The sequence below is a fragment of the Brachyhypopomus gauderio genome, chromosome 14, assembly GCF_052324685.1.
Source record: "Brachyhypopomus gauderio isolate BG-103 chromosome 14, BGAUD_0.2, whole genome shotgun sequence".
Lineage (NCBI taxonomy): Eukaryota > Metazoa > Chordata > Actinopteri > Gymnotiformes > Hypopomidae > Brachyhypopomus > Brachyhypopomus gauderio.
This window is the reverse complement of record NC_135224.1, coordinates 13291317-13319098: the sequence shown is the minus strand read 5'-3', so window position 1 is coordinate 13319098 and position 27782 is coordinate 13291317. Positions and strand designations below refer to the sequence as shown.

At 49.5% G+C, this 27782-nt stretch overlaps 1 protein-coding gene across 3 annotated transcripts in view; it reads right to left on the bottom strand.

Moving 5' to 3' along the window:
* Positions 1 to 27782, bottom strand: part of asap1a (ArfGAP with SH3 domain, ankyrin repeat and PH domain 1a) — a 50559-nt gene that overhangs the window by 5517 nt on the left and 17260 nt on the right. For all 3 annotated transcript variants that reach the window (XM_076972607.1, XM_076972605.1, XM_076972606.1), the window contains exons 4-23: positions 19849 to 19921; positions 15045 to 15190; positions 14650 to 14724; positions 13809 to 13858; positions 13552 to 13681; positions 12906 to 12991; positions 12676 to 12751; positions 12349 to 12435; positions 11257 to 11357; positions 10177 to 10246; positions 8319 to 8403; positions 8083 to 8131; positions 7723 to 7886; positions 6863 to 6996; positions 5867 to 5958; positions 5589 to 5775; positions 1228 to 1313; positions 765 to 880; positions 567 to 634; positions 284 to 391 (exon numbers count right to left, since the gene is read on the bottom strand). In XM_076972607.1, the coding sequence (XP_076828722.1) occupies positions 284 to 391; positions 567 to 634; positions 765 to 880; positions 1228 to 1313; positions 5589 to 5775; positions 5867 to 5958; positions 6863 to 6996; positions 7723 to 7886; positions 8083 to 8131; positions 8319 to 8403; positions 10177 to 10246; positions 11257 to 11357; positions 12349 to 12435; positions 12676 to 12751; positions 12906 to 12991; positions 13552 to 13681; positions 13809 to 13858; positions 14650 to 14724; positions 15045 to 15190; positions 19849 to 19921 (1983 nt within the window). The remainder of the gene's footprint in view (positions 1 to 283; positions 392 to 566; positions 635 to 764; positions 881 to 1227; positions 1314 to 5588; positions 5776 to 5866; positions 5959 to 6862; positions 6997 to 7722; positions 7887 to 8082; positions 8132 to 8318; positions 8404 to 10176; positions 10247 to 11256; positions 11358 to 12348; positions 12436 to 12675; positions 12752 to 12905; positions 12992 to 13551; positions 13682 to 13808; positions 13859 to 14649; positions 14725 to 15044; positions 15191 to 19848; positions 19922 to 27782) is intronic.

The window sequence follows — 27782 nt, the reverse complement described above, 5'->3', positions numbered from 1 at the left end:
CAACACACAATAGAGCCAGTGTTTATGTTTGTAATATCTACGTCTGACAGGCAGTCTGTACCGTCGACGGGCAGGCAGTCTGATATCATCATCACACCATTTTTATCTCTGGTAATTTAACCCAGACATCTAACCCAGTGATCTAACTCACCAGTCAGATCTTGTGATTTAACAGTCTAACCCAGCAATTTAGCTTGGTCTATCCTAGCAGTCTAACCCAATGTAACCCAGTCAGAACAAGCAGTCTAACCCAATGTAACCCAGTCAGAACCAGCAGTCTCACCTTGTCATCCAGGTCATCATCACTCTCATCAATCTCCTCCAGCCGAAGGTTCCAGTCATACTCCACATGAACGTGAGGGTTGAACTTACCAGCCGCTGCCTCCATGAGCTGCACATGTCCACACACACACACACACACACACACACAATCACACACACAATCACACACACAATCACACACACAATCACACACACACAGAAGACATGGTTCAAAACCTCAAGTTTAATTTCTATTGAATGGCCAGTGATGTAGCCGTTTATGGAGTTTGCACATGGACACTTACGGCTTCCTCACACTGTGTGTTCCTCAACCTCCCAGCGATCTGCAGCGCTGTCTCCCCATTTTGATTGACTGAAATGACAGGAAATAATCACAGCTACTGCACCGTCAGGGTGTTTTACAGTCCGAGTTATGTTTCCTATAACACGCCAGTAAAACAAAATGATCTTTAAAAAACATCAAAGAGCTGCAGGTTCCTCACCCACATCCAGCGAGGGTTTACCCCTCAGCAGAAGCTTCAGACACTCCGGCTTCTCATACGTGCAACAATAATGGAGTGCAGTGTTCCCACTATCTGTCTGTCTGTCCAAAGAGCCACTGTAGATGGACACACACACACACACACACACACACACACACACACACACACACACACACACACACACACACACACACACACAGAGGTTAGAGTTGCTGCAGTTCAATAAAGATGAATGAGGAGATGGATCACAGAATGGATCACAGCACTGGTGTGAAAGCTTTTCTTTGCATTAAATTTGCATTAAATTTCACTCTGGGTCTGTAGCACTTTCTGGATATAATATCAAAACAACAATTTATTTTGTTTGTTTTATAATGTTGTAAAATGCTTCATAATCTCGTAAGAAGTTTCAGAATCTCGTAAAACGCATAGACAGTTGGGGCGGTACAGAGCAGGACAGCACCTGTTCTGAACGAGGAAATCAACCAGGTGCAGGGAGGTCTGGTCTGCGGTCCGCACAGCAAAGTGAAGCGCTGTCTCCCCAGGGTCCTAACACACACACGCACACATACAAGCATGCACACACACAGTTACAGGTGAAATCACATGAAACGATTTGCACTTTGTACAGCCCACACTACAGTGCAAGACTGATGAAGTCTGTGTAACCTGAGGACTCTCACATCCTCTCTTTTTTTTGAGGTACTGAAAAGTGCTATAAGACTAAGTCTGGCTAGTGATGGGGTTTGGCCTTCTGAAGATGGGGTTAAAGTGCCACAGACATTCGTGTGATCACACCCCCGGCTGCAGGACTTCCTGTTCACAGTGAGTCTGGAGCTAAGCATCAGGAACCAGCCACTGGACTAAACAGGTCCGTCGTGTTTCTAGAGCTTAGCTGACCTCAAAGGGACGTACAGATACGTTTTGCCCATAGCTTATAACACCAAACCATCATCACCACCAGACACAACCATCCTCACTTGTGCTACTGAAAGAAAAGGAGAAGAGACTCTAGCCTTGCGACTCCAAAGAGGAAACTCTCTCCACGCAAACGCAGACACCTAGACTCTCTCCACGCAGACGCCTAGACACTCTCCACACAGACATATATGCCTAGACACTCTCCACGCAAACACAGACGCCTAGACTCTCTCCACGCAGACGCCTAGACTCTCTCCACGCACACGCCTAGACTCTCTCCACGCACACGCCTAGACTCTCTCCACGCACACGCCTAGACTCTCTCCACGCACACGCCTAGACTCTCTCCACGCACACGCCTAGACTCTCTCCACGCACACGCCTAGACTCTCTCCACGCACACGCCTAGACTCTCTCCACGCACACGCCTAGACTCTCTCCACGCACACGCCTAGACTCTCTCCACGCACACGCCTAGACTCTCTCCACGCACACGCCTAGACTCTCTCCACGCAGACGCCTAGACTCTCTCCACGCAGACGCCTAGACTCTCTCCACGCAGACGCCTAGACTCTCTCCACGCAGACGCCTAGACTCTCTCCACGCAGACGCCTAGACTCTCTCCACGCAGACGCCTAGACACTCTCCACACAGACATATATGCCTAGACACTCTCCACGCAAACACAGACGCCTAGACTCTCTCCACGCAGACGCCTAGACTCTCTCCACGCACACGCCTAGACTCTCTCCACGCAGACGCCTAGACTCTCTCCACGCAGACGCCTAGACTCTCTCCACGCACACGCCTAGACTCTCTCCACGCACACGCCTAGACTCTCTCCACGCACACGCCTAGACTCTCTCCACGCACACACCTAGACTCTCTCCACGCACACGCCTAGACTCTCTCCACGCACACGCCTAGACTCTCTCCACGCACACGCCTAGACTCTCTCCACGCAGACGCCTAGACTCTCTCCACGCAGACGCCTAGACTCTCTCCACGCAGACGCCTAGACTCTCTCCACGCACACGCCTAGACTCTCTCCACGCAGACGCCTAGACTCTCTCCACGCAGACGCCTAGACTCTCTCCACGCAGACGCCTAGACTCTCTCCACGCAGACGCCTAGACTCTCTCCACGCAGACGCCTAGACACTCTCCACGCAGACGCCTAGACTCTCTCCACGCACACGCCTAGACTCTCTCCACGCACACGCCTAGACTCTCTCCACGCACACGCCTAGACTCTCTCCACGCACACGCCTAGACTCTCTCCACGCACACGCCTAGACTCTCTCCACGCACACGCCTAGACTCTCTCCACGCACACGCCTAGACTCTCTCCACGCACACGCCTAGACTCTCTCCACGCACACGCCTAGACTCTCTCCACGCACACGCCTAGACTCTCTCCACGCACACGCCTAGACTCTCTCCACGCACACGCCTAGACTCTCTCCACGCACACGCCTAGACTCTCTCCACGCACACGCCTAGACTCTCTCCACGCACACGCCTAGACTCTCTCCACGCAGACGCCTAGACTCTCTCCACGCAGACGCCTAGACTCTCTCCACGCACACGCCTAGACTCTCTCCACGCACACGCCTAGACTCTCTCCACGCAGACGCCTAGACTCTCTCCACGCACACGCCTAGACTCTCTCCACGCACACGCCTAGACTCTCTCCACGCACACGCCTAGACTCTCTCCACGCACACGCCTAGACTCTCTCCACGCACACGCCTAGACTCTCTCCACGCACACGCCTAGACTCTCTCCACGCACACGCCTAGACTCTCTCCACGCACACGCCTAGACTCTCTCCACGCACACGCCTAGACTCTCTCCACGCACACGCCTAGACTCTCTCCACGCACACGCCTAGACTCTCTCCACGCACACGCCTAGACTCTCTCCACGCACACGCCTAGACTCTCTCCACGCACACGCCTAGACTCTCTCCACGCACACGCCTAGACTCTCTCCACGCACACGCCTAGACTCTCTCCACGCACACGCCTAGACTCTCTCCACGCACACGCCTAGACTCTCTCCACGCACACGCCTAGACTCTCTCCACGCACACGCCTAGACTCTCTCCACGCACACGCCTAGACTCTCTCCACGCACACGCCTAGACTCTCTCCACGCACACGCCTAGACTCTCTCCACGCACACGCCTAGACTCTCTCCACGCACACGCCTAGACTCTCTCCACGCACACGCCTAGACTCTCTCCACGCACACGCCTAGACTCTCTCCACGCACACGCCTAGACTCTCTCCACGCACACGCCTAGACTCTCTCCACGCACACGCCTAGACTCTCTCCACGCACACGCCTAGACTCTCTCCACGCACACGCCTAGACTCTCTCCACGCAGACGCCTAGACTCTCTCCACGCAGACGCCTAGACTCTCTCCACGCAGACGCCTAGACTCTCTCCACGCAGACGCCTAGACTCTCTCCACGCAGACGCCTAGACTCTCTCCACGCAGACGCCTAGACTCTCTCCACGCAGACGCCTAGACTCTCTCCACGCAGACGCCTAGACTCTCTCCACGCAGACGCCTAGACTCTCTCCACGCAGACGCCTAGACTCTCTCCACGCAGACGCCTAGACTCTCTCCACGCAGACGCCTAGACTCTCTCCACGCAGACGCCTAGACTCTCTCCACGCAGACGCCTAGACTCTCTCCACGCAGACGCCTAGACTCTCTCCACGCAGACGCCTAGACTCTCTCCACGCAGACGCCTAGACTCTCTCCACGCAGACGCCTAGACTCTCTCCACGCAGACGCCTAGACTCTCTCCACGCAGACGCCTAGACTCTCTCCACGCAGACGCCTAGACTCTCTCCACGCAGACGCCTAGACTCTCTCCACGCAGACGCCTAGACTCTCTCCACGCAGACGCCTAGACTCTCTCCACGCAGACGCCTAGACTCTCTCCACGCAGACGCCTAGACTCTCTCCACGCAGACGCCTAGACTCTCTCCACGCAGACGCCTAGACTCTCTCCACGCAGACGCCTAGACTCTCTCCACGCAGACGCCTAGACTCTCTCCACGCAGACGCCTAGACTCTCTCCACGCAGACGCCTAGACTCTCTCCACGCAGACGCCTAGACTCTCTCCACGCAGACGCCTAGACTCTCTCCACGCAGACGCCTAGACTCTCTCCACGCAGACGCCTAGACTCTCTCCACGCAGACGCCTAGACTCTCTCCACGCAGACGCCTAGACTCTCTCCACGCAGACGCCTAGACTCTCTCCACGCAGACGCCTAGACTCTCTCCACGCAGACGCCTAGACTCTCTCCACGCAGACGCCTAGACTCTCTCCACGCAGACGCCTAGACTCTCTCCACGCAGACGCCTAGACTCTCTCCACGCAGACGCCTAGACTCTCTCCACGCCGACGCCTAGACTCTCTCCACGCACACGCCTAGACTCTCTCCACGCACACGCCTAGACTCTCTCCACGCACACGCCTAGACTCTCTCCACGCACACGCCTAGACTCTCTCCACGCACACGCCTAGACTCTCTCCACGCAGACGCCTAGACTCTCTCCACGCAGACGCCTAGACTCTCTCCACGCAGACGCCTAGACTCTCTCCACGCAGACGCCTAGACTCTCTCCACGCAGACGCCTAGACTCTCTCCACGCAGACGCCTAGACTCTCTCCACGCAGACGCCTAGACTCTCTCCACGCAGACGCCTAGACTCTCTCCACGCAGACACAGACACCTAGACTCTTCGCTACTGCCAACAGTTCTGGAGCATTGCTGAGTGGGAAAGCAACAACAACGGAGGTGTTTCCCCGATGGCGCTGCCCCCATGGCGATGGTGCCCCCCCCCCCCATTGATATGATGTCTGTGTGGTTCCGTGTACCTGTCCCGCCTCAGGAAACGGTTCCAGCAGCTCCACGCCGTCAGCGTAGAGCTGCACCAGGGCATGTAGGTCCCGCGTCCTCACCGCCTCGTAGAGGTCGCCCTGACGCGCCGTGGCCGTGGTGGGTGTCCGCCTCGCAAAACGATGCTCCACGTATTTGGCGTTGATGTACTCCTTCCTCTTGGTCCTGGGGTGGTTACCAAACAAAGCGGCCTCACACCGAGCACCTCGACAAAGTGCACAGGGGCAGTCATCACTCAGAGCGTGAGGGTACTCACATATCACTGGACGGCGTAGGCTTGGGGGAGGGGCTTGGGAGCTTCCCTTCCAGGATCTCATTAAAACTATTGTTCCCTACATTCTTGGCCAGCTAAGGAGATACAGAACAGATTATAGTATGCCAAACTCTAGGTGTTAAAGCACCAAACAGCCGAAGCTCAGGGCTTCCGCTGTATTAACATTGGATTCCACATGTTTGACACTGAATAAACTATGTTAAGAAACTTGAATAGGTCTAATTAAGAGTGAATTGGGATTTTCTAATAAACAGCAGTGTCAGTAGGTGTCAGTAGCTATAAATAAAGTTCTTCCTCCAAATCTCAAGATCCCTGTCCTCAAGATTTTTACTCATGTCTACAAGTTAATATTTGTGAAAGAACCTAACATTAATTTAACAGTTCTGATTTAATGTCCCCAAAATCTTAGTCACTTGAACATTAGTTGCCTCGCAGGCCTCTATATGGTCAATAAGATGCAGACGCAAATACATAAAACAATACAATAAAACTTGTGTACAATATAAACTTATTTAACAATTAAAAAAAAAAAAAAACAATTTTGTGCTGAGAGTGATTAAAACCCCAGACTCAATATAAGGACCCAATATAAGGAAGTTACCTTTACTATAAGAGAGGCAGTATAGAGTCACTGGCTGTAACTTCTGAATCATTTCTTGAAGCTATGTGAATAGTGCTATACAGATGAGCCCTAACCCCTAACCCCTAACCCCTAACCCACACATCATCACTCAGTAGGGCTCTGAGCATTCTCAGCTCTTCTGTCTCAGTAAAGGCAGATGTTCTTCCAGTTTCAGTTTGCCCTGGAAAGTGGTGTTCGGCACTCTTTTGGGGGTGTTCGGCACTCTTTTGGGGGTGTTCGGCACTCTTTTGGGGGTGTTCGGCACTCTTTTGGGGGTGTTCGGCACTCTTCAGAGACCCAGGCAGCAGGTGTGAATGGGAGCACTTGTGCACATCACAAACACGTGTACCCCTCACCAAGAGTTCAGACGTGCCCAGCTTGTCCAGCTCTATGGACTGAATGCGAGAGACGTGAACCCCCATCTCTCTATGGATCCCCGAACACTCGATACACGTCAGGACGCCCAGGTTGGTGGACAACCATTTAGGTTCTGCAAAACACACACACACACACACACACACACACACACACACACACACACACACACACACACACACACACACACACACACACACACACACACACACACACAATCAAGAAGAAATACCACCGAGGTGCGGCAGACACTAATGACGAGGCCACTGGGGAAAAGCAATTACTGTTTCCATTAAAGCCATAAAAGGTGGCGGCTGCTCATTGCTTTGCTGTTCCCATTAACGCCAGAAGGTGGCGCCTGCTCTATGCTTTGACATGACTAAGCAAATTAAAGCTTAAGAAAGTGGGAGCTGGAGTTTGCAGTCCTCACTGTGCCTGCGTGATTCCCTGTTAGCGGATTCACTTGAGACAAAACCAGAGCACAATAGACGAAAACTAATATGTAAAGATGGAGTCTATGCAGGGAGAGGAGAGTGTGTCTATCCAGCTAGATGAGTGTGTGTCTATCCAGCTAGATGAGTGTGTGTCTATCCAGCTAGATGAGTGTGTGTCTATCCAGCTAGATGAGAGTGTGTCTATCCAGCTAGATGAGATTGTGTCTATCCAGCTAGATGAGTGTGTGTCTATCCAGCTAGATGAGAGTGTGTCTATCCAGCTAGATGAGAGTGGGTCTATTCAGGGAGGGTGAGTGTCTATGCTGACCAGACAGCATCTCATAATTCAGACCTCTGTGACACACACACACACACACACACACACACACACAGCTATGGGGGCTCACCTGGTGCGTGACAGTCACAGCATGTGTCGTTGCCTGGTGTGTGCAGAACTTCCTCGATGATGGCTTTGGTCAGCTCCTCCAGACTGTCGTCCCCAGCACTCTGTTCACCACGAAACGCCATGTTCAGGGCCTCCTCCTTACTGTTGGTCAGTACCGAGATCCATCTGCACAAACACACACACACGAACGCAAACACACACACAATCAGTACGTCATAATCCACACCGATGTACTCACTGCACATCAATGTAAACACACACAAAGTCAGTACTGACATACAGCACTGTGCACAAACACAGAACTACACTCGTACCCACTTGACATGCTCACAAGAGCTTTAACTCACTATGAATCACTTACATCACAAATTCCTGCTCATCCTCTGCCTGGAAATGATATGTGCGGTTATCTAGAGAGAGAGAGAGAGAGAGAGAGAGACAGAGACAGAGACAGAGAGAGATGGAAGGAGGTAAAGGATGGCTTTTTAGCTTCCTTGCACTGCACTTAGTCCTTGCTTTTATAGTGTGTGTGTGTGTGTGCGCGCACACATGTGTGCACTTTTGCATTTCTATGCACACTCATGTATGTTTACTCACGGGAAATAAGGTCAAAGCATTTCTTATCCTCCCCCGGTTTCACTTGGCAGGTGAGTAGGTTAAGACGGACTGGCTGTCTGTTGGACTGCAGAGGGAGAGAGTGAGACACGGGCAGAGGGAGAGAGTGAGACACGGGCGGAGGGAGAGAGTGAGACACACGGGCGGAGGGAGAGAGTGAGACACGGGCAGAGGGAGAGAGTGAGAGACACGGGCGGAGGGAGAGAGTGAGAGACACGGGCGGAGGGAGAGAGTGAGACACGGGCGGAGGGAGAGAGTGAGACACGGGCGGAGGGAGAGAGTGAGACACGGGCGGAGGGAGAGAGTGAGACACGGGCAGAGGGAGAGAGTGAGACACGGGCGGAGGGAGAGAGTGAAACACGGGCGGAGGGAGAGAGTGAGACACGGGCGGAGGGAGAGAGTGAGACACGGGCGGAGGGAGAGAGTGAGACACGGGCGGAGGGAGAGAGTGAGACACGGGCGGAGGGAGAGAGTGAGACACGGGCAGAGGGAGAGAGTGAGACACGGGCGGAGGGAAAGAGTGAGACACGGGCGGAGGGAGAGAGTGAGACACGGGCGGAGGGAGAGAGTGAGACACGGGCAGAGGGAGAGAGTGAGACACGGGCGGAGGGAGAGAGTGAGACACGGGCGGAGGGAGAGAGTGAGACACGGGCGGAGGGAGAGAGTGAAACACGGGCGGAGGGAGAGAGTGAGACACGGGCGGAGGGAGAGAGTGAGACACGGGCGGAGGGAGAGAGTGAGACACGGGCAGAGGGAGAGAGTGAGACACGGGCAGAGGGAGAGAGTGAGACACGGGCAGAGGGAGAGAATGAGACATGAGTGGAGCTGCTTCCCCAGGGAGAAATAGTGGGGTCACTCCATTCACACACCAGCTCATCACACCAACAGAAGACAAACAACAGTAGACAAATAACTGTCCCAATAAAACAAGCGCTTGTGTGGTATGGGTGCAGTGTGTGATCCGGGTTGCTGACACCGTGCAGCGGCCCACACCCTGGATAAGGGTGCTGCGGGGTTCTTGGTGAGTGCCGCCCCTCAATCATTCTCCTGCATCCAGAACCATCCTGAGTCAAACAGCCCAGACGTTGTTTGGCATCCAGAACGGCACTAGAAACATCTACAGCGGCACCAGCCCACTGTTGCACCTTGGTAACAACAGCCAAAAGACGTCATGGCAATGGAGCGAGTGCAGCACAGAGCAGGATGCTCCATTGTGTGTGTGTGTGTGTGTGTGTGTGTGTGTGTGTGTGTGTGTGTGTGTGTGTGTGGTGTACAGGGTGTGTGTGTGTGTGTGTGGTGTGTGTGTTGTACAGGGTGTGTGTGTGTGTGTGTGAGTGTGTGGTGTGTGTGTGTGTGTGTGTGTGCGTGTGGTGTGTGTGTGTGTGTGTGTGTGAGTGTGTGGTGTGTGTGTGTGTGTGTGTGTGTGTGTGTGTGTGTGTGTGTGTGTGCGTGGTGTACAGGGTGTGTGTGTGTGTGTGTGTGTGTTTCAGCGGGACAGCACTGCAAGCCGCTCCGTTCCACCGCTGCCAAAATGCACTACATCGTTAAAACGTGTCTCAAGACAGCGAGGAGCAGGTTGCTGTGACAACACCAAAACCCCATCCCCCACCCCCAGCAGGGATACGAACAGGCACGCACTCACACCTCCACCACCTCCATCAGCTACACACAAAAGGACAGCATGAGCTGGCCCGAGAGATCCAGGCGGACTCGGGTTTCTCCCCGTAGTGACGTCGTCTCCCTGCGAGGACCCCTCACACCTGCTATCTCCACAACACAAACACAGGCATCCAGAACCATCCTGGAGCCACACAGCACACAGATGTCAGACGGCACTCACGGTGGCGTGCGAGATGGTCAGAAAGCCTCCCTTCACCGAACACGTCCTCCTCTGCCACACCTTCCGCAGCCTGGCCACATAAATCAACACAACAGCAGCAGACTCTCAGCACCTAGAGGTCACCAGGTCTAGAGGTCACCAGATCTATCCCATTTCCACCAATGAGGAACTGGTTCCATTCCGGGTCGCAAACCTAATACGGAACCCGTCCAGGACCCTAAAACTGGTGGCACCGAGGTTCATTGGTGGAAAAGGGCTAGTGGTGGCCACTGGATGATACAGACACCCATGAAAACTGGAAGGTTTACAGGACAGACAGTCCTGCCTTTACTTCTACTACTTAATTAATCAAAAATGAACCAATTATATAGGACTGACTACCCCAGCAGTAAGCATCAAGTGTTTTAGTAGCAGTTTCTTGGCCCTGTAATCACAGGTTTGGGGCAGTTGTGTCCCAACAGCTACGCCAATCTCAGATACGGCTAACGTGGCAGTAACAAGGAATCACTGAACTACTGGACCAAATAGTGCTGATTACCTTGAATCTAGGTTATATTGGGTATATTTAATCTAGGTTATATTGGGTATATTTAATCTAGATTATATTGGGTATATTTAATCTAGATTATATTGGGTATATTTAACTACTTAAGGAGAGAAAAGAATTAAAAAAGCAAAGGTAAACAAAATGAGGTAAACATCACTGATTACAGCTCACTGGGATCAGTTAAAGGTATTTGTGTCATGCTGAGCATTATAAGACAAACACCAGTAAAGCTTGGGTTAGGGTTATGGGGTTATGGTAATAAGGTTATAGGGTTATATGGTTATAGGGTTAGAGTAATAAGGTTATAGGGTTTAGGGGTTAGGGTTATGGTTATAGAGTTGGGGGTTAGGGTTATAGGGTGTTAGGGTTCAGGGTTATGGTTTAGGGGTTAGGATCTAGGGGTTAGGGTTATAGGGTTGGGATCTAGGGGTTAGGATTATAGGGTTAGGATCTAGGGGTTAGGGTTTAGGGGTTAGGATCTAGGGGTTAGGGTTATAGGGTAACCCTAGTTCAGCTCGTAGAGTGACACTTACCCATCACTCTTCTTCATCAGATATCCCTTCTTCTCACTGCCAAACTCCTTATTGCCCTGAAGCTGGTGCATACTGTAACCACTCTGCTTGCTCTGTGAGTCCTACACACACACACACACACACACACACACACACACACACACACACACACACACACACACACACACACACACACACACACACACACACACACACACAGAGAAGCCATTAGTCTAAACAGTTAACACTGAATCAGTCCATGTAAAGAACTGACGTTGGAAGAAAAAGGCCCTCATGCATCAGTCTTGCTCTGAAACCACATAGAGGACAATAAAGGCTGTTTCTTCATGTAAAAGACATGTAGGAATATTCCTGATATGGTTACAGTTATTAATTAGGGTTATAACACTGATATGCACTTACTCTCCTGGACTTCAGTCAGAAGGCAGTATAATGAAAAAGAGGAGCAGAGTGAGGAAATACAGAAAACCATTTTACAGTGTTATTTACTAAATAACATACAGAATACCATCACAACGGCTAAAATAGAGCATCAATGAGTGCACGCCAGATATGAAGCCTGCAGATCAATGATGCATGCCAAAATATGAAAAAACTAAGGCCAAACTCAAAACATATGAAATACTAGGATTAAACCCATAACATTAAATAAATCTAAGGTTAAAACCATATATGAAAGATGTCCGTCTCTTTATACATGCTAAGGGACCTCATCACTACATGCTAAGGGTCCTCATTACATGTTAAGGGACATCACTACATGCTAAGGATCCTCATTACATGTTAAGGGACATCACTACATGCTAAGGGTCCTCATTACATGTTAAGGGACATCACTACATGCTAAGGATCCTCATTACATGTTAAGGGACATCACTACATGCTAAGGGACCCCATGGTAAGAGAAGCCCTGGAGTTGTAAGCATCTCTGATCATGAGAGCGTCAGAGAGGTGAGGGAGGTCACTTAAGATTAAATCAACTCTAAAAGGCAAAATTTAGAAATGAGAAAGTAAATAGCCATCCCCGCTGCTGGCTGAGTTTATACTGCAGAAGGATCCGAGTTGGACCACTGGAGAACTCTGGGTACCTACCTCCTTCTGGTCCAGCTGGAGAGAAGATTTGATGAGGTCTCTGAGAGCAGTGAGCTGTTTCTTCTCCTCATCTTGAGTTTGTTTTATCTAAGGGATAAAAATGTTTCTTTTGTACAACAATATACAACACTGGTTTGGTCTCAGATTTGTTCTCTGACCTTTTTTACCTGACCGTAACCCTAACCCTTCCCAACACTGACCCTAACCTTATGGTGGTCTCTTTTTAACGGTAATCCTCTCTGTGTCAACTGCATAATGAGACCCATGAAAGAACCCTGGCATTAATTCTGACAATGACAGAACATTGTGAAGTGTGAAGATCCTTACATTATAAAGATCAACTGCTAGCGTCTCGATGTACTGCTTCATCTTGTCAGCAGTTTTCAAGCCATCCTGGAAAAAGCTTAAAGAGCAGATTTCAAATCTATTAGGACATGAGACATTTTTGTGCTATGGTTACATGTCTCCAAATGAGGAGGAATGGACTAATATCTTCTTATGAGTTGTGTTGCTGGGTTTGATATGTATCAGTATAATAGGCACAAAACTGTACTTACTTGCACTGTGCGTGATAATACTTGATGAGGTTCTGAAGGAGGTCCACTCCCTTCTTTGTCTTAATCTCGTTCACTTTGATGAGGTACTGCTCACAACAGCAAGAAAACAAACGTGACATGTGACAAGCCACAGTGATTATGCACACCCGGCAACCCCAGCAGGCGGAGAGTTAAGCTTCAAACCACATCCATTTCTGTTCAGGCAGCAACGTAGTACTCAGTGAGAGAGGCATGAAGTAAACCTCACTGATGTTGAAGAATGTGTTCAAATTATTATTTAAAACAAGACAAATAATTGAGAAACAGCAGGTAATACCTCTTTGCAGAAAAGCATCCTAATTGATGAATACAGTGTCATGCTAAAATCAGAGAACTGTCCAATCACGGGGACTTAGCAACAACTTTAGTGATAGCTCTTAAGGTTTAAAGCCAGAGGTTTAAAAATCAGTCACAGCAGATTTAACTGACTGTGAATGTGTTAATGAAATTAGTTCATGAGCGGTAAAAATGCACATGGCAGAGAGACATACCTCACATGCACAAACATTTGCATCTTGTCCTAGGATTCTAAGGAACTCGAACACACACCTGAACAAACCCAGATGCGCACAGACACGCCCACATGTGCACAGACACGCCCACACACCTCACACATCTGCAGCTGAAAGATCCTTCGCTCCTTCTCCATCTCCTCTGCAATCTCGGCTCCCGTGATCTCTGTGCGGATCATCCCGTGTTGCTTAGCATGTTCTCTCTTCTCCTTCTCGATCTTAGTACTGACACACACACACACACACACACACACACACACACACACACACACACACGCGAGATGTGTCCACATGTGGGAAGAGGGAGGTCATCTCACAATATCAAATAATGATTTCGATTTTCTCTGCTTACAGCTTCGTCTCGTAGTCTTTCCAGGCCTTGTCAAAAGGCTTTTTGATATCCTGTGGAGAACAATGACAAATGTGATTCATATTTGACACTCAGCAGCAAATATGAATCTCCACACCTACACGCTGTATGTTTTCTGTAATCTGAGGACTTGTTGGTAAAAAGGACCAACATGTACAGAGAAATACACTGCTGGAATGTTTATATCGGTTCAAATCTGTTAGATCTGTTCCTGTTACATAATGAAAGAAAAGAACTGGTTAACATTTAATGACGAGGCAAACACCCAGATGGGGAGGATGGTGCAGTCAAGTCTGAACTTATAGTGTCCCACAGGTACTGCACTGTGTCTGGGTATGTGTGAGGGAGAGAGGGGGAGAGGGGGGGGGAGGGAGCGAGAGAAAGAAGGAGAGGGGGACAGACAAACTAGGTGCTTCCCTTCACATAAAACTGTGCTGTCATACTGTCCTAGTTCTTTACATCATCGTGTACTGGCTGTCAATCCTTAGAAGAATCTAATCTCCTGTTATTTAATCTAGTAATCTATATTTTATTTTACAAAAAGCTGAGTGTGTAATCATATTATTGTCTACTACTCGGCATTCACAAGCTGTAGGTTAAATCCTGCATCCTGAGGAGGGAGGCTTCTCCTTTTCCCTCAGTATTTCAGCTGACTCTGCTCCTGCTTCAGTGGAGCATGGCCCTCCACCCCCTCAAAGCACACGTGAGCGTGAGACGTGAGCGTGAGACGTGAGCGTGAGACCTGAGCCACGTGTTTGTTGTACGTACACACACACACACACACACCCACACACAAACACACACACAGGGCGCTACATCTCACCCCCTTCACTCCTTTGAGGTCGCCTTTGAGCAGAGAGTCCAGGGTGAAGATCACATTGTGACTAAGACTCTGGAGCTGGGGAAAGATGAGAGAAGGGGTCAAGGGTCGCTCTCGTCTAATCCAACGATTAATTCAAAGATAACAGGTTGACTAGGTTACCGAGTTTTAACCTTAGTACCTTAGTAGAAATAGATACATATATTCGAGTATATTCGATATTCGAGCGTTTTAACAGAATCACTTCCCTTACTGGGAATCACTTCCCTTGGCCGTGGGGCAGTGGGCGGTGGGAGAGGGCGGTGGGCAGAGATCTGTGGCGCAGCACTGTGCTGGAAGCCCAGCTCACTATGGCACTGCAGCAGATGTGTTGGGAATGCTCCTTGTTTGGGACTCACCAGGTGTTTGAGCAGTGCTGCCAGCTCCTTGACGAGGCTGGAGAAGGTGATGAAAGCCTCGCCCAGGTCGGAGCTGCCCCGGCCCAGGAAGTTGCTGCCGAACTTGTCCAGCGCCAGGCCGTAGTTCTCCTCATTCTGCACATGCTCTGTGGAGTGGAGGATCATGGGAAATTTATGTCACGTCATGAAACAAAACAGTCACAAAACAGTGAAGAAACAACCAGGAAACAATCAAGAAACAGTCATTAAACCAGTGGCAGCAATTTCTCAGATGGGTTTTTTCTGTTTTTGCAGCTTAAGGATGGCTTGTTTCCCCTGCATGGAGAGCTCCTTTGACTACAAGTTTTCTTCAAAGCAAAACCTTCCAAATGCAAGCACCACACCTCAAATCAACTCCAGGCCTTTTATCTGCTTAATTGAGAATGACATAACGAAGGGATTGCCGACACCTGTCCATAAAATAGCCCGTCCTTCTACTGACGCACACAAAAACATCAATAACAACCTTAGAAACATGCAATATTACTTAGGAAAATCCTCTTCCTGGTTGTGACAGGCTAGCTAGCTTCGGAGCAGTTCGACCTTTCTTAATGATGTCTAATTTTTCTTGAAGTCCATCTTGAAAATGGCTTTAAAAGTAAATCTGCCACCAAATCTGTTTCTTCGTCTTCTTCAGCCATTGTGGACTAGCCACTAATTGTAGACTAGCCAATCAACGGGTCTGAATACGGTGACGTGGCCATACGCCTGCTAGAGGGCCCTGGTGACATTTATTTTGTATTAGAGGGCCTGCAGGATGGACTGTGAAGGCCTCCAGACAGACTTTGACCTTGCCTGGCAACAATGAGGGCTGAAATGTGATTGGTTAAATGCTTTAATATGAACATACACCTGGAAACAACAAACCGAAGTGGATAAACCATTTGGAATTATTTAATAAGTATTCTTGGACAAAATATTGATTCAGATATGTTTTAGGCTAGCAGAGGAGAAGGCACTGCAGGCCATGATGGCCGCCACTGATATGCTGAGAGAGATACATATACACATCACTGTACTAAACAGTCAGGCCCACGGAGGGAGTGGCCAGGCCAGCAGAGCAGGGCCAGTTTCCAGCAGGGCAGGTGCTGCTAACAGGGCAAATGGTTCCAGGAGCAGGACAGTTCTTGGTGGGACTGCCTGTGGAATGCCTGGTGTGTTTGGAAGCCCTTGGCAAAACCACAGGATTAGTTGATGGGGAAGGACAAGGTCTCGGCTCCCAAGACCAGAGCACTGGCACTTCCTAAAAGTGACCAGCAGGGGGCAACTCCGTGCAGCTGGCTGCGGAATGGCATTTCTGATACTGGTTGAGCAGCATTAAAGCATGAAATCCAACACAACACAGAAACAACACAGAATTACAAGATTGTAACTCAGCTGTCTGGAACTATATTTAGAACACTACATCCCTCCTGGGCCCAGAACATGCAGCTGACCTTGGTAACCAGCCAACTGAGTGAGCAGTCAGTGGAAGGAAGTCTCAAAGAGGGATGTTTTGCATGAACTGATTTAGCCTCTTCCACTGTAGGGCCAGTTAGTCAGGCTGTCCTGGACTACTGAGGCTGGACTGTTACTGTTTAGTTGTCCATAAGTGTTAAAATAAGGGCCAGGAGGGACTTGTGGAATGTGTTTGACAAGACATATAATTTTATGTTGTTTGGCCTGTTTATGTATATTTTTTGTGTGTTCCCAGGACATATTGAAACATCAAACGTTGGCAACAAGAGAGAAGGTAGCGAAGAGTTTTAGCTCCGTGTTCAATGAATGCCACCTGAACGGTTCTCCTGCAGGTTTACCTTCGTTTAAATACAACTGGTCTCTGTCTGAAGCCCTAACCCTAACCCTACAGGCCCAAGAGGAACACAGACTCACAGCAGCACCATGTTGGACCATTATCTCAAACTAATACAAATGTGATTGGAGCACATCCTCATGGTGAGGTCCAATCAGATGCAGAGACAGCATCAGAGATGGGATCTCATCACACCCGACACAGAGACAGCAGGGAACCATGTAGAGGCTGTAGTATCTCCCCTCTCTGTATGCAGCCTCACACAGCCTCACACAGCACACTGGAGACATGGGTGAATATGTCAGCCCAGGCGTCAGTGCATATTGACAGACTCCAAGGAGTCAGAAGACAATGGTTCTTTAAGAAACACAAAGGTCAGCGAAGGTCAAAATATAAAGTAGAAACAACCATAAATTAACCAGCAGAGGGTTAGGGTTAGGGTTAGGTTGCATACTGCAGTGCACACCAATGAGGCTGAGCAGGGTGCTGTGCATGACACAGGAGCATGTGACTTATGTTTCCAACATTAATTATCAAGGACGTGAGGCACCATAACCCTGATATATCTATCTATAGGGTTGGGGTCATTATCTATAGGGTTAGGGTTACTGTCTATAGGGTTAGGGTTATTGTCTATAGGGTTAGGGTTATTGTCTATAGGGTTATCAACTATAGCTTGAGACTGGCCAGCAAGTACAGGGCTCCAGTCCTAAACTGATCACAATTACAACCAGAAATATTTATTTGCGAGTAATATCATTCCTTTAATTATCAGTGACAACAAGGTTATAATAGTTTTGAATTTTTCATTATATTTTAGTTTTTATTTAATTGTGACTTTTTGTAATTCAGTTAGTTTTAATTTGTTTTTAGAGCATGTCTGCTAGTTTTTATAATTTTTTTAAGCTTAGTTTTAGTTTAGTTTTCATTAGTTTTAGTTTTTTCATACTTTGGTTTATTGGTCAGGTGCATGATTCAAAAAGTTCAGAGTAAATATTGTGTAATAAAAACTCATCAAAAGATACCATTTTAAAAAATGCATTCAGTTACTGTTGAATAACCAACAGTCCACAAAATAACAGCCTTAAGTGCAAAATGTGTAATACTGCTGCTGAAAATTGCCAGACTAAGGACCCTATTTTGGTTCGAGTGAAAAGCTAAACTTTTTGAAGGTAATTGAGTCACACAGTCATGTGGACATCCAGTCTCAACACATTAACCAGTGCATCCTCCCACTTGCGGTTTTCCTGCATATTAACCAGCAGCTATTGGTGATCACTGGTGAAAACGGTCCGTTCTGGTTCTCCTTCCCGGTGCTGCCCAGCCGGGATGGTTCTTCTCTTTCGGCGGAGCTACTCAGAAGCAGCTTGTCAAGGTACTGGCAGTTAGTCCTGTTGTGTGAACTTTGAGATTCATGGGGTTTTTCCTAGAGAACTACTCCATATATTTTATCACCTGTTTCCACTACAAGACACGTAGTCTTTCTCGTAGTCATATTTAAAAAGGGTCCCGTACAGGAATCTGGCGTTTTGTTGTTGTAATTTTGTAGGCTAGCATGGCGAGCAGGAGCTGTAAACAAGAAACGACGTGACCATGAGGTGCCGTACGGTTCTGTCAGCTAATGTAAAATATCTAGTGAAAAAAATCGATTTCATATCAGTCCACAAGACTTATAAATAAATTGACAAATATAAAAACTAAGGGTATCCTATCTATAATTTCAGAAGTTTTAGTTAGTTTTCTAAACATGTAATACAGTTAGTTTTTTTCTTTTAATTACCGTTATTATTTATTTCAGTTAACAAAATATTTTTTTTTATAAAAAAGTTTGTTTTTTCGTTCGTTTTCCTTAAAGATTATAACCTTGAGTGGCAACAGGTAATAAAACTGCTTTATTATTTTTATGGCTGTTGATTATTTCTTTGATACGCTTACCACCCAGTATCCTTGATCATATCTTGAGGAGCTCTACCCGATACTAATTATCTCCTCCTCTCATATATATACACCCTCTGTCCTGCTACCTGGTGTGAAGAATTGTCTCAAGTGGCGTACCGAGCAGTGATCTCTATCGTGTTTCTACCCATGCCTCAACCTGTGTTCTGCCCTTAGACCTCGTCTCATGCCTGATCCCTGGAAGTACGCTGGATGCCACCCTCCTGTTGCCGACCTGGACCGTCTGACCTGTGTTATGGAAAAGTGGATCCTAATCTGTCTGTTTACCTGTTTGTCCCTCTCTCTCTCTCCTCCTCGCTGCCTAAACCAGCAAGTGTGAATAAAGAGCTTCTGGCATTTGGATCCCTTTGTGTTATCGATGCCTTACAATCTTAATGGAAAGACTCATTTCCTTTTGAGTTTGAATTTTAAAAGTTAACCCGAGGTTTCATTAGCACCCAATAACATGGACGTGTCTGCCCATCACAAAACACGTGCATGCTCACAGGAATATGACAGCGTAGCTGAGCTGAGCCTTTAGCAATAAGCATCAAGTTGTTGAAAATGGCGAAAAGCAAAAAATAGCAGATTTTCACACAATCTACATCTCTGTGAGACTTAAAGAGGACATCTGTTCAATCACAGCCACAGACTCCGTTAGCATCAGTGGACCATCAGCTGAACAGCCGCCCACTTCAAGCAGATGTACAATCCCAGAAAGCAATTTCTTATACATTTGGCATCTGATTTTTTCTTTTTAGGAGTCATTGACCATCTTTTTTTGTCTGATGTAATTTAACTCTTCATTAAAGCACTGAACTGCATCTGAGCTTCAATGCTAGGGTTAGGGTCACGTGAGCCACCAACAGGCATCAGGCAGGCGGTAACATGCAGAACGCAGCACAGGATGAAGGAAGTGAGGAAGGAGGAAGTGATGTAATGCTCTCAGGCCAGTCAAGAGGCTGCCTGGATATCAAGGAGCTGTAGACCAGCCCAATGTCGGCACTAGGGAAGGTGCAGGGGCAGTGGAGCCCTTACCTTGGCCAGAGTTGTAGATCGCTTTGACGGATTTCTTAACCTTCTGCAAAGCTGTGCGATCCTGGTCTAGTGCCTGGACAGAAGAGAGACAAAGAGGAATGTGAATAGGTTTGTGAGCTTCATTAAGGACATTAGCTAACCCTAACATATCCTTAACCTAACACTAACCCTAACATAACCCTAACCTAACCCTGACCTAACCCTGACCCTGACCCCTAAACTGTAGCCCAGCGCAAGCATGTTGAGCAAAGCATGGGGATTCCTTCTTATGCAGTATCCATGGCAACACAGCAACAGCAACTTTTGCCTTGGACAGCTTTTCTCTACTGTGATGAGTCAAGGAGCAAAGTCAGAATGAAACCGTGTGTGTGTGTGTGTGTGTGTGTGTGTGTGTGTGTGTGTACACGTATGTGTATATACATTTGTGTACATATGAAAATCCTAGCACTACATACTAAATGACAGAAAAACCCAACCCTGGCATTTCTAACCCTAACCCCTAACCTTGCCACAGATTGAGGTGAGCCAGGGTTAGTGGAGCTGAGCTGTTCAAACTGATGTAGTCGTGACATTCAGCTGCCCAGCAACAGCAGACCAATAGCAGCGCAGATTTCTCGGCAAGCTCTCCCACACATTCCCCCGTTGCAGTATGGGATTCAGAGACCATGCTTAAAATTAACGCACAAGCCAAAACCCTTTGAGGACAGAGAAATAAAGCAGAGGGATCTCATGGGGGCAGAACTGGCCAGTATCTGTGAACAATTTGGTGAAACTCTAAAAAAAAAAACCACAATATTGATGCACCACAACCCACTCTGTGGCTCCTGGAGCTTCAGAGGGAGCTTCCTCTCTCCCAGCTCTGGGGAGGTGTGAATCTCTTCAGAAAAGTGCAAACTAAGAGATTCTGACCTCCATGGTGAGCTCTGCGCCCTGACCAATCTACCAGACAATAATTTCCAGACAATGTAGTGCAGACGTAGACTCTCCTCTCCGAGACCTGCGACCTTCAGACAGCCCTCTGACCTTTGCCTTTGCTTTGTTGGGCAACATGGTGGCTTGGTGGTTAGCTTGTTTGCCCTGGGGTCTTGGGCTCAAGTCTCTATCTGAGTGGAGTTTCCATGTTCTCCCCGTGTCTGCGTGGGTTTCCTCCGGGGTCTCTGGTTTCCTCCCACAGTCCAAAGACATGGAGATTAGGTAAATTGCCAGTCCCTGATTCCCCGACAAATTCTCCCTGAGTGTGTGTCTTTGTCCCTTCATGTCCAATAAAAAGCAGTTGTCCGAGTGTGTGTGCTTGTATGCCCAGTGGTTGATGGTGCTCTGCCACTAGGGTCTGTCCTCTCTCTCCCCTTCCTACACCCCATTCAGTCCCCCAGGGGGCTGTGTATCCCGGTAGAGAGTACGCTGTGCGCAATTGGCTGCTGCTTCTCACCGGAGTGTGATTGGTTGTACCCGTGTTAAAATTGTAAAGCGACCTTGGGTATATAGAAAGGCGCTATACAAGTTGAACATTCATTCATTCATCAGAACAAAGGTTTAAAATGACATAAAACCTCCAAAATCTATTTTCTAAAAATCGTTTCATAAAAAAATGAAACTATGATGACGTCAAAGTTCAGCATGCAGGCACATTCACATCTTAATCCTCAGAGTCAACAGGAAATAAAGGAGTCATAAATAGCACAGGAAGTGCTAGGGAAGCCCAGCAGGAAGTGGGTCATCAGCAGGCATGAAGGGCCGTCCTCAGAACATGGCACAGTCCTGAAACAGGCTTAGAAATGGTGTCCTGTTGATTCATCACTTCCCAGAGAGGGCGTGAGGTCTACATGTAGTCAGTGGAAGGACTCGGGGGATTCTTTAATGCATCTTGGAAATGCAACAGTAGACTATGTAATAGCAGATTTAAGTCATTTCCCTCTCTGTGCATTCACTGTAAACACAATAACCCTGATCACAGCCACATTCTTCTGTTCATAAAAAGGACAGAGAGTAACAGTGTAAAACAACTAAAGATCATACGGATGACATCAAAACTGCACAGAACATTCCAGAAAGTAATCAGCACTGAAGAGATTCAAACAGCTTTCTGGACTGGTAACCAGACCCTTTCTCTTATGTTCAGGGTAAAGGAGCTAACCTGTGAGTACCTAAAAAGTTATGAGTTTGTAGTTTTTCTTTTTTTTTTATAAAGCCCTTAACTAGGGTGCTCACTGCTTAAACTCCAAACAGAAAACATGATTTAAATTCTGTAGCTGTAGCCCATGGTCACTTTAACAGTAGTTGTAGCTCATGTTAACTGTAACCGTAGCACCAGTTTCTCACTCATAAAGAAACAACCTGCAGTCAGCCAAACTAGGGATGCACCGAATTTTCAACAACAGACAAATCCATATTCAGTGTTTCTACGGAATAATTTATACGGATCAATGATGTTTTAATGACACTGTAGATGTGAACCAGAGTGGATGTTTTATTCCCTAGCTCTGGGGCTAACAGCTGTAGTGTAACGCACACATTAATTAAAGCCAACAGCTCTAGTGTAACACACACATTAACTAAAGCTAACGGCTCTAGTGTAACACACATATTAACTAAAGCTAACAGCTCTAGTGTAACACACATTAACTAAAGCTAACGGCTCTAGTATAACACACACATTAACTAAAGCTAACGGCTCTAGTATAACACACATTAACTAAAGCCAACAGCTCTAGTGTAACACACATTAACTAATGGTCATGGCTCTAGTGTAACACACATTAACTAATGGTCATAGCTCTAATGTAACACACATTAACTAATGCTCACAGCTCTAGTGTAACACTTACATTAACGAAAGCTCATGGCTCTAGTTTAACACACACATTAACGCTTTATTTTTCCCAGCAAACATTCAGTTTCAAACATTCAAACCAAAAGTAACTAAAGAAAGAGAAAAGAAAATGGAACATAGCTGCTGTGTTAGCAGTTATTATCAGAACCCACACACACAAACAAACAAACAAACACACACACACACACACACACACACGCACAAACAAACAAACACACACACTTGCATGACCAGCAGCACCTCGCAGCCAGAGGCCCGGACACAGCAGGACCTGACCATGTGTTGACATGCATACTGCCTATAGGGTATTACTGCTTCTTTAATATTGTCTATAGGGCATTACTGCGTGTTTAATATTGTCTATAGGGCATTACTGCGTGTTTAATATTGTCTATAGGGTATTACTGCTTCTTTAATATTGTCTATAGGGCATTACTGCGTGTTTAATATTGTCTATAGGGCATTACTGCGTGTTTAATATTGTCTATAGGTGTCACGGTAGGCCGGCCCGGAGGCCGCCAGAGGGCGCCCAAACACACACCTTCGGTCACACGCACACCCACAACCACACGCAGCACACCCTCGCAGCCTCGATCACTCCCACCTTCCCAATCACCAGAGTACTAGCACCTGTCTCTAATCAGCTGGGGTGTATTTATTTCCACAGGTCGCGCCGCCCAGTGCTGCGCATTACCTGGCTACCCCGTCTCGCTCCGTGGGAGAAAAGAGTGTTACTCGCCTGTGTGCCTTAGTCCTCGTTTATCTCTTGTATTCTACTTTTCTTTTGCTATTCTGTTTCTACTGCCTTGGTGCCTGAGTTCCTAAGTTTCTATGGAGAATAAAACAGGTCACCCTCAGCCTCTGTCTCCTGCTGCTTCTGTCCAAACGTCACAGAATGCGCAGCCTTCAGCAGCAGGAGCAGAAGAGCTATCTCCCGTAGAGATCCTAACTCTACACGGGAGAACAATAGGTAGGCAACAACAGGAGATCGAGGAGATGCGGACACTTATGCAGATGATGTCCAGTTGTTTGCAGAGTATCACGTCCCAAGCGAGGACGCCCGCATCTCCCGATTCCGAGGAGGATAAGGTCCACATTGCACCACCAGAGCCCTACAACGGAGACCCAGAGAAGTGTGAGGGCTTCTTGATGCAGTGTGGGCTCTATTTCACATACCACTCCACACGGAGTGACAACGCGAGGGTAGCGTATGTACTTTCCCGCCTGACCGGTAAGGCGTTGGAATGGGGAACCGCGCTCAGTAAAAGCGCATCACCTCTCCTGTCGGCTTATGATGCGTTTGTCGCCGAACTGCGGGAGGTCTTCCATCATCCTCGGCAAGGCAGCACCTGCGGGCAGAGCCTGTTAAAGCTCCGGCAGGGCGCGCGTTCAGCTGCGGAGTACGCGCTGGACTTCCGCACGTTAGCGGCCAGCACAGGCTGGAATGACGCCGCCTTGGTGGACGTCTTCATTGCCAGCCTTCGTCCGGAGTTGCGGGCCGAGTTAGCCTGCAGACAGGAGGGGCAGAACTTTAATCAGGTGGTCCGGTTGGCCGTTACATACGACCGCCTCGTACAGGAGAGAGGTGGTCGCGCGTCACAAAGTCCGGCTCTGGGGAACCCCACACAGGATAGCCCTAAGACCAACCAGACGGTGGAGCCCATGCAGATAGGGGAGACTACAGCCGTCAAGGATCCCGCTCACCCGAGCGGTGGCAAAGCTCGGGTGAGTAACTCCTTGCTTGGAAAATTGCTCTCCATCAATGCTGTGATTTCTTATAAGGGCTGTTCTGTGGGGGTTTCTGCCCTAGTGGATTCGGGAGCGTCGGGGAACCTGATGGACCGGACCCTGGCAGAGCGTCTCGGAGTTCCTCTCAGGCCATTGGAGGAACCGAGGCGCGTGCATGCACTGGATGGCCGGCCTGTGGGCGGGGGGTTGATACAGTTTCGCACAGCACCCATAAGTCTCACTATCCAGGGTCACACAGAGCACATTTCATTTCATGTTTTGTCTCATTTACGTTACTCCCTCACACTCGGTTTGCCCTGGCTCCGTCTGCACAACCCTCAGATAAGATGGTCCTCTGGTCGCATACTAAGCTGGTCGACTCCGGGTAGACGCGCCTACCGTAGAGCCCCAGTTAGGCTTTTGACTACCAGTATAGAGAGCCCCAACGTCGCTAACCCCCAAGCGATCCCCAGCCAATACCGGGACCTTCAGGAAGTGTTCAGCGCCGAGAGGGCGGCTATGCTACCACCTCACCGTCCTTGGGATTGTTCTATCACCCTGAGGGAGGGAACGACTCCCCCCAAGGGCAGAGTGTATCCGCTGTCCCAGGAGGAGAATAAGATCATGGAGCAGTACGTCAGGGAGGCCTTAGCTCAGGGTTATATCGTTCCCTCCACCTCGCCCGCCTCAGCCAGTGTTTTCTTTGTAAAGAAGAAGGATGGTGGTCTGAGGCCATGCGTGGATTATCGAGGGCTCAATTCCCTCCTAGTGGGCTACTCCTACCCTCTGCCTCTGGTGCCGTCGGCGCTGGAGCAGCTGCGGTCAGCGAGTGTGTTCACTAAGCTGGATCTGCGCAGCGCCTACAACCTCATACGCGTGCGCGAGGAGGATGAATGGAAGACGGCGTTTAGCACGACCACGGGTCATTACCAGTACCGGGTCTTGCCGTACGGCTTGGCCTCGGCTCCGTCGTTCTTCCAGGCGTACATTAACGAGGTCCTGCGTGAGTATTTGAATAAATGCGTCGTCGCCTATATTGATGACATCCTCGTTTATTCACCCTCCATGGACCAACATGTACGTGACGTGCGCGCCGTCTTGGGCACTCTCTTGCGCAATAGGCTCTATTGCAAGCTAGAGAAGTGCGAGTTTCATCTCACCGAGGTAAGCTTCCTGGGTTACATCATCAGGCCAGGTTCGGTGCACATGCAAACTGGCAAGGTGGAGGCGGTGATGGGATGGAATAAGCCGCACACACGGCGCGAACTACAGCGTTTTCTGGGTTTCGCGAATTTTTACCGGCGTTTCATCCGGTCATATAGCCGCATAGCAAGGCCGATTACTGATCTACTGCGTGGGGGGGTTAAGCGGCTGCAGTGGACCGCTGCGGCGGAGCAGGCTTTCGAGGCTTTAAAAAGGGCATTCGCTACGGCTCCTGTGTTGCATCAGCCCGATCCTAGCAAGCCCTTCATTGTTGAGGTGGACGCTTCGGATGTGGGAGTGGGGGCTGTGCTGTCCCAGCGTTTCAAGAAGCACAGCTCTCCTAAGCCGATCGCTTTCTTTTCTAAGAAGCTGAGCTCCGCTGAAAGGAATTACGGGGTAGGTGACCGTGAGCTGTTGGCGATGAAGCTAGCCTTTGAGGAATGGAGGCATTGGTTAGAGGGAGCGAGACATCCCTTCAGTGTTATCACGGACCACAAAAATCTGGAGTACCTGAAAGCCACCAAGAGAATGAACGCACGACAAGCCCGCTGGTCTTTATTCTTCTCGAGGTTTCGTTTTCAGGTCACCTACCGCCCCGGGGTTAAGAACACACGAGCCGATGCCCTCTCTCGGTCCTTTCCTGAGAGCAAGGAGTCCACGGAGGAGGAACCCATACTCCCTGCGGAGTGCTTTCTCAACTCTGTGGAGTGGGAAATCGACAGGGCGATCTCCGCGGCTAATCCGCATCCCCGATGTCCTCCACATCGCAGGTATGTTCCCCCGGCACAACGCACTCCCCTCATTACCTGGGCGCATTCGTCTCTTGGCACAGGACATCCCGGGTCCACCCGTACGTCGCAGGTGCTGGGAGCCCGTTACTGGTGGCCCGGTATGCACCGAGACGTCTTGCGTCACGTTGCGTCATGCACCGAGTGCGCGCGGAGCAAAGTGCCGCGCACTCCTCCGGCTGGCAAGCTACTGCCGCTTCCAGTTCCCAGGCAGCCCTGGACGCACATAGCTGTGGACTTCGTCACGGACCTGCCTGTGTCGGAGGGTAACAACACCATCCTTACCGTCATAGACAGGTTCTCTAAGATGGTGAGGTTCATAGCGCTTCCAGGGTTGCCAACAGCGTGGGAGACAGCGGAGGTGCTGCTCCGCGAGGTGTTTCGGCTGTACGGAATCCCAGAGGACATCGTTTCCGATCGAGGACCACAGTTCACCTCTCGGGTCTGGAGGGAGTTCCTCGCAAAGCTGAACATCACGGTCAGTCTGACATCCGGCTACCACCCACAGGCTAACGGGCAAGTAGAGCGCGCAAACCAAGAGCTGGGACGGTTTCTGCGTGCCTATTGCAGTGAGTATCCCGACACCTGGAGTTCGCTGCTCCTGTGGGCTGAATACGCTCAGAACTCCTTGGTTCAGTCCAGCACCAGACTAACCCCCTTTGAGTGCGTTCTAGGGAGACAGCCGGCTCTATACCCCTGGAACGCTGCCACATCCGACCAACCGATTGTGGAGGACTGGTGCAGGAGAAGCGAGCGAGTGTGGGCTGATACGCACCGTAAGCTGCAGGAGGCGGTGCGACGCTTCAAGGCTAAAGCTGACCGGCGGAGAAGCGAAGCCCCGGAGTACCACGCAGGGGACAAGGTTTGGGTGTCAACCAGCGATGGCCGTCTCGGGCCGAGGGGTAAGCTGACAGACCGTTACGCGGGGCCCTACGTCATTGCCCGACGCGTTAACCCCGTTACATACCAGCTTCGACTGCCGGGGGACAGAAGAGTGTCCAGGGCCTTCCACGTTTCAGCCCTGAAGCCGTACCGGGAGGGTCCTCTGAGCGCGGAGGCCAGACCGAGACCGCCGTCTCCGTTGCAGCTGTCAGACGGACCTGCGCACCACGTTAGTAGGTTGCTGAGCTCTCGGCGTCGGGGTGGAGCGCTGCAATATCTGGTGGACTGGGAGGGCTACGGTCCTGAGGAGCGGTCGTGGGTTCCGGCTTCTCAGGTGCTGGACCCCTCCATGCTCGCCTCCTTCCATCGAGAGCATCCCAGTCTTCCTGCTCCGCGCCGTCCGGGACGCCCGAGGAAAGTTCGGCTGGAGGGATCCTTGGGGAGGGGTTCTGTCACGGTAGGCCGGCCCGGAGGCCGCCAGAGGGCGCCCAAACACACACCTT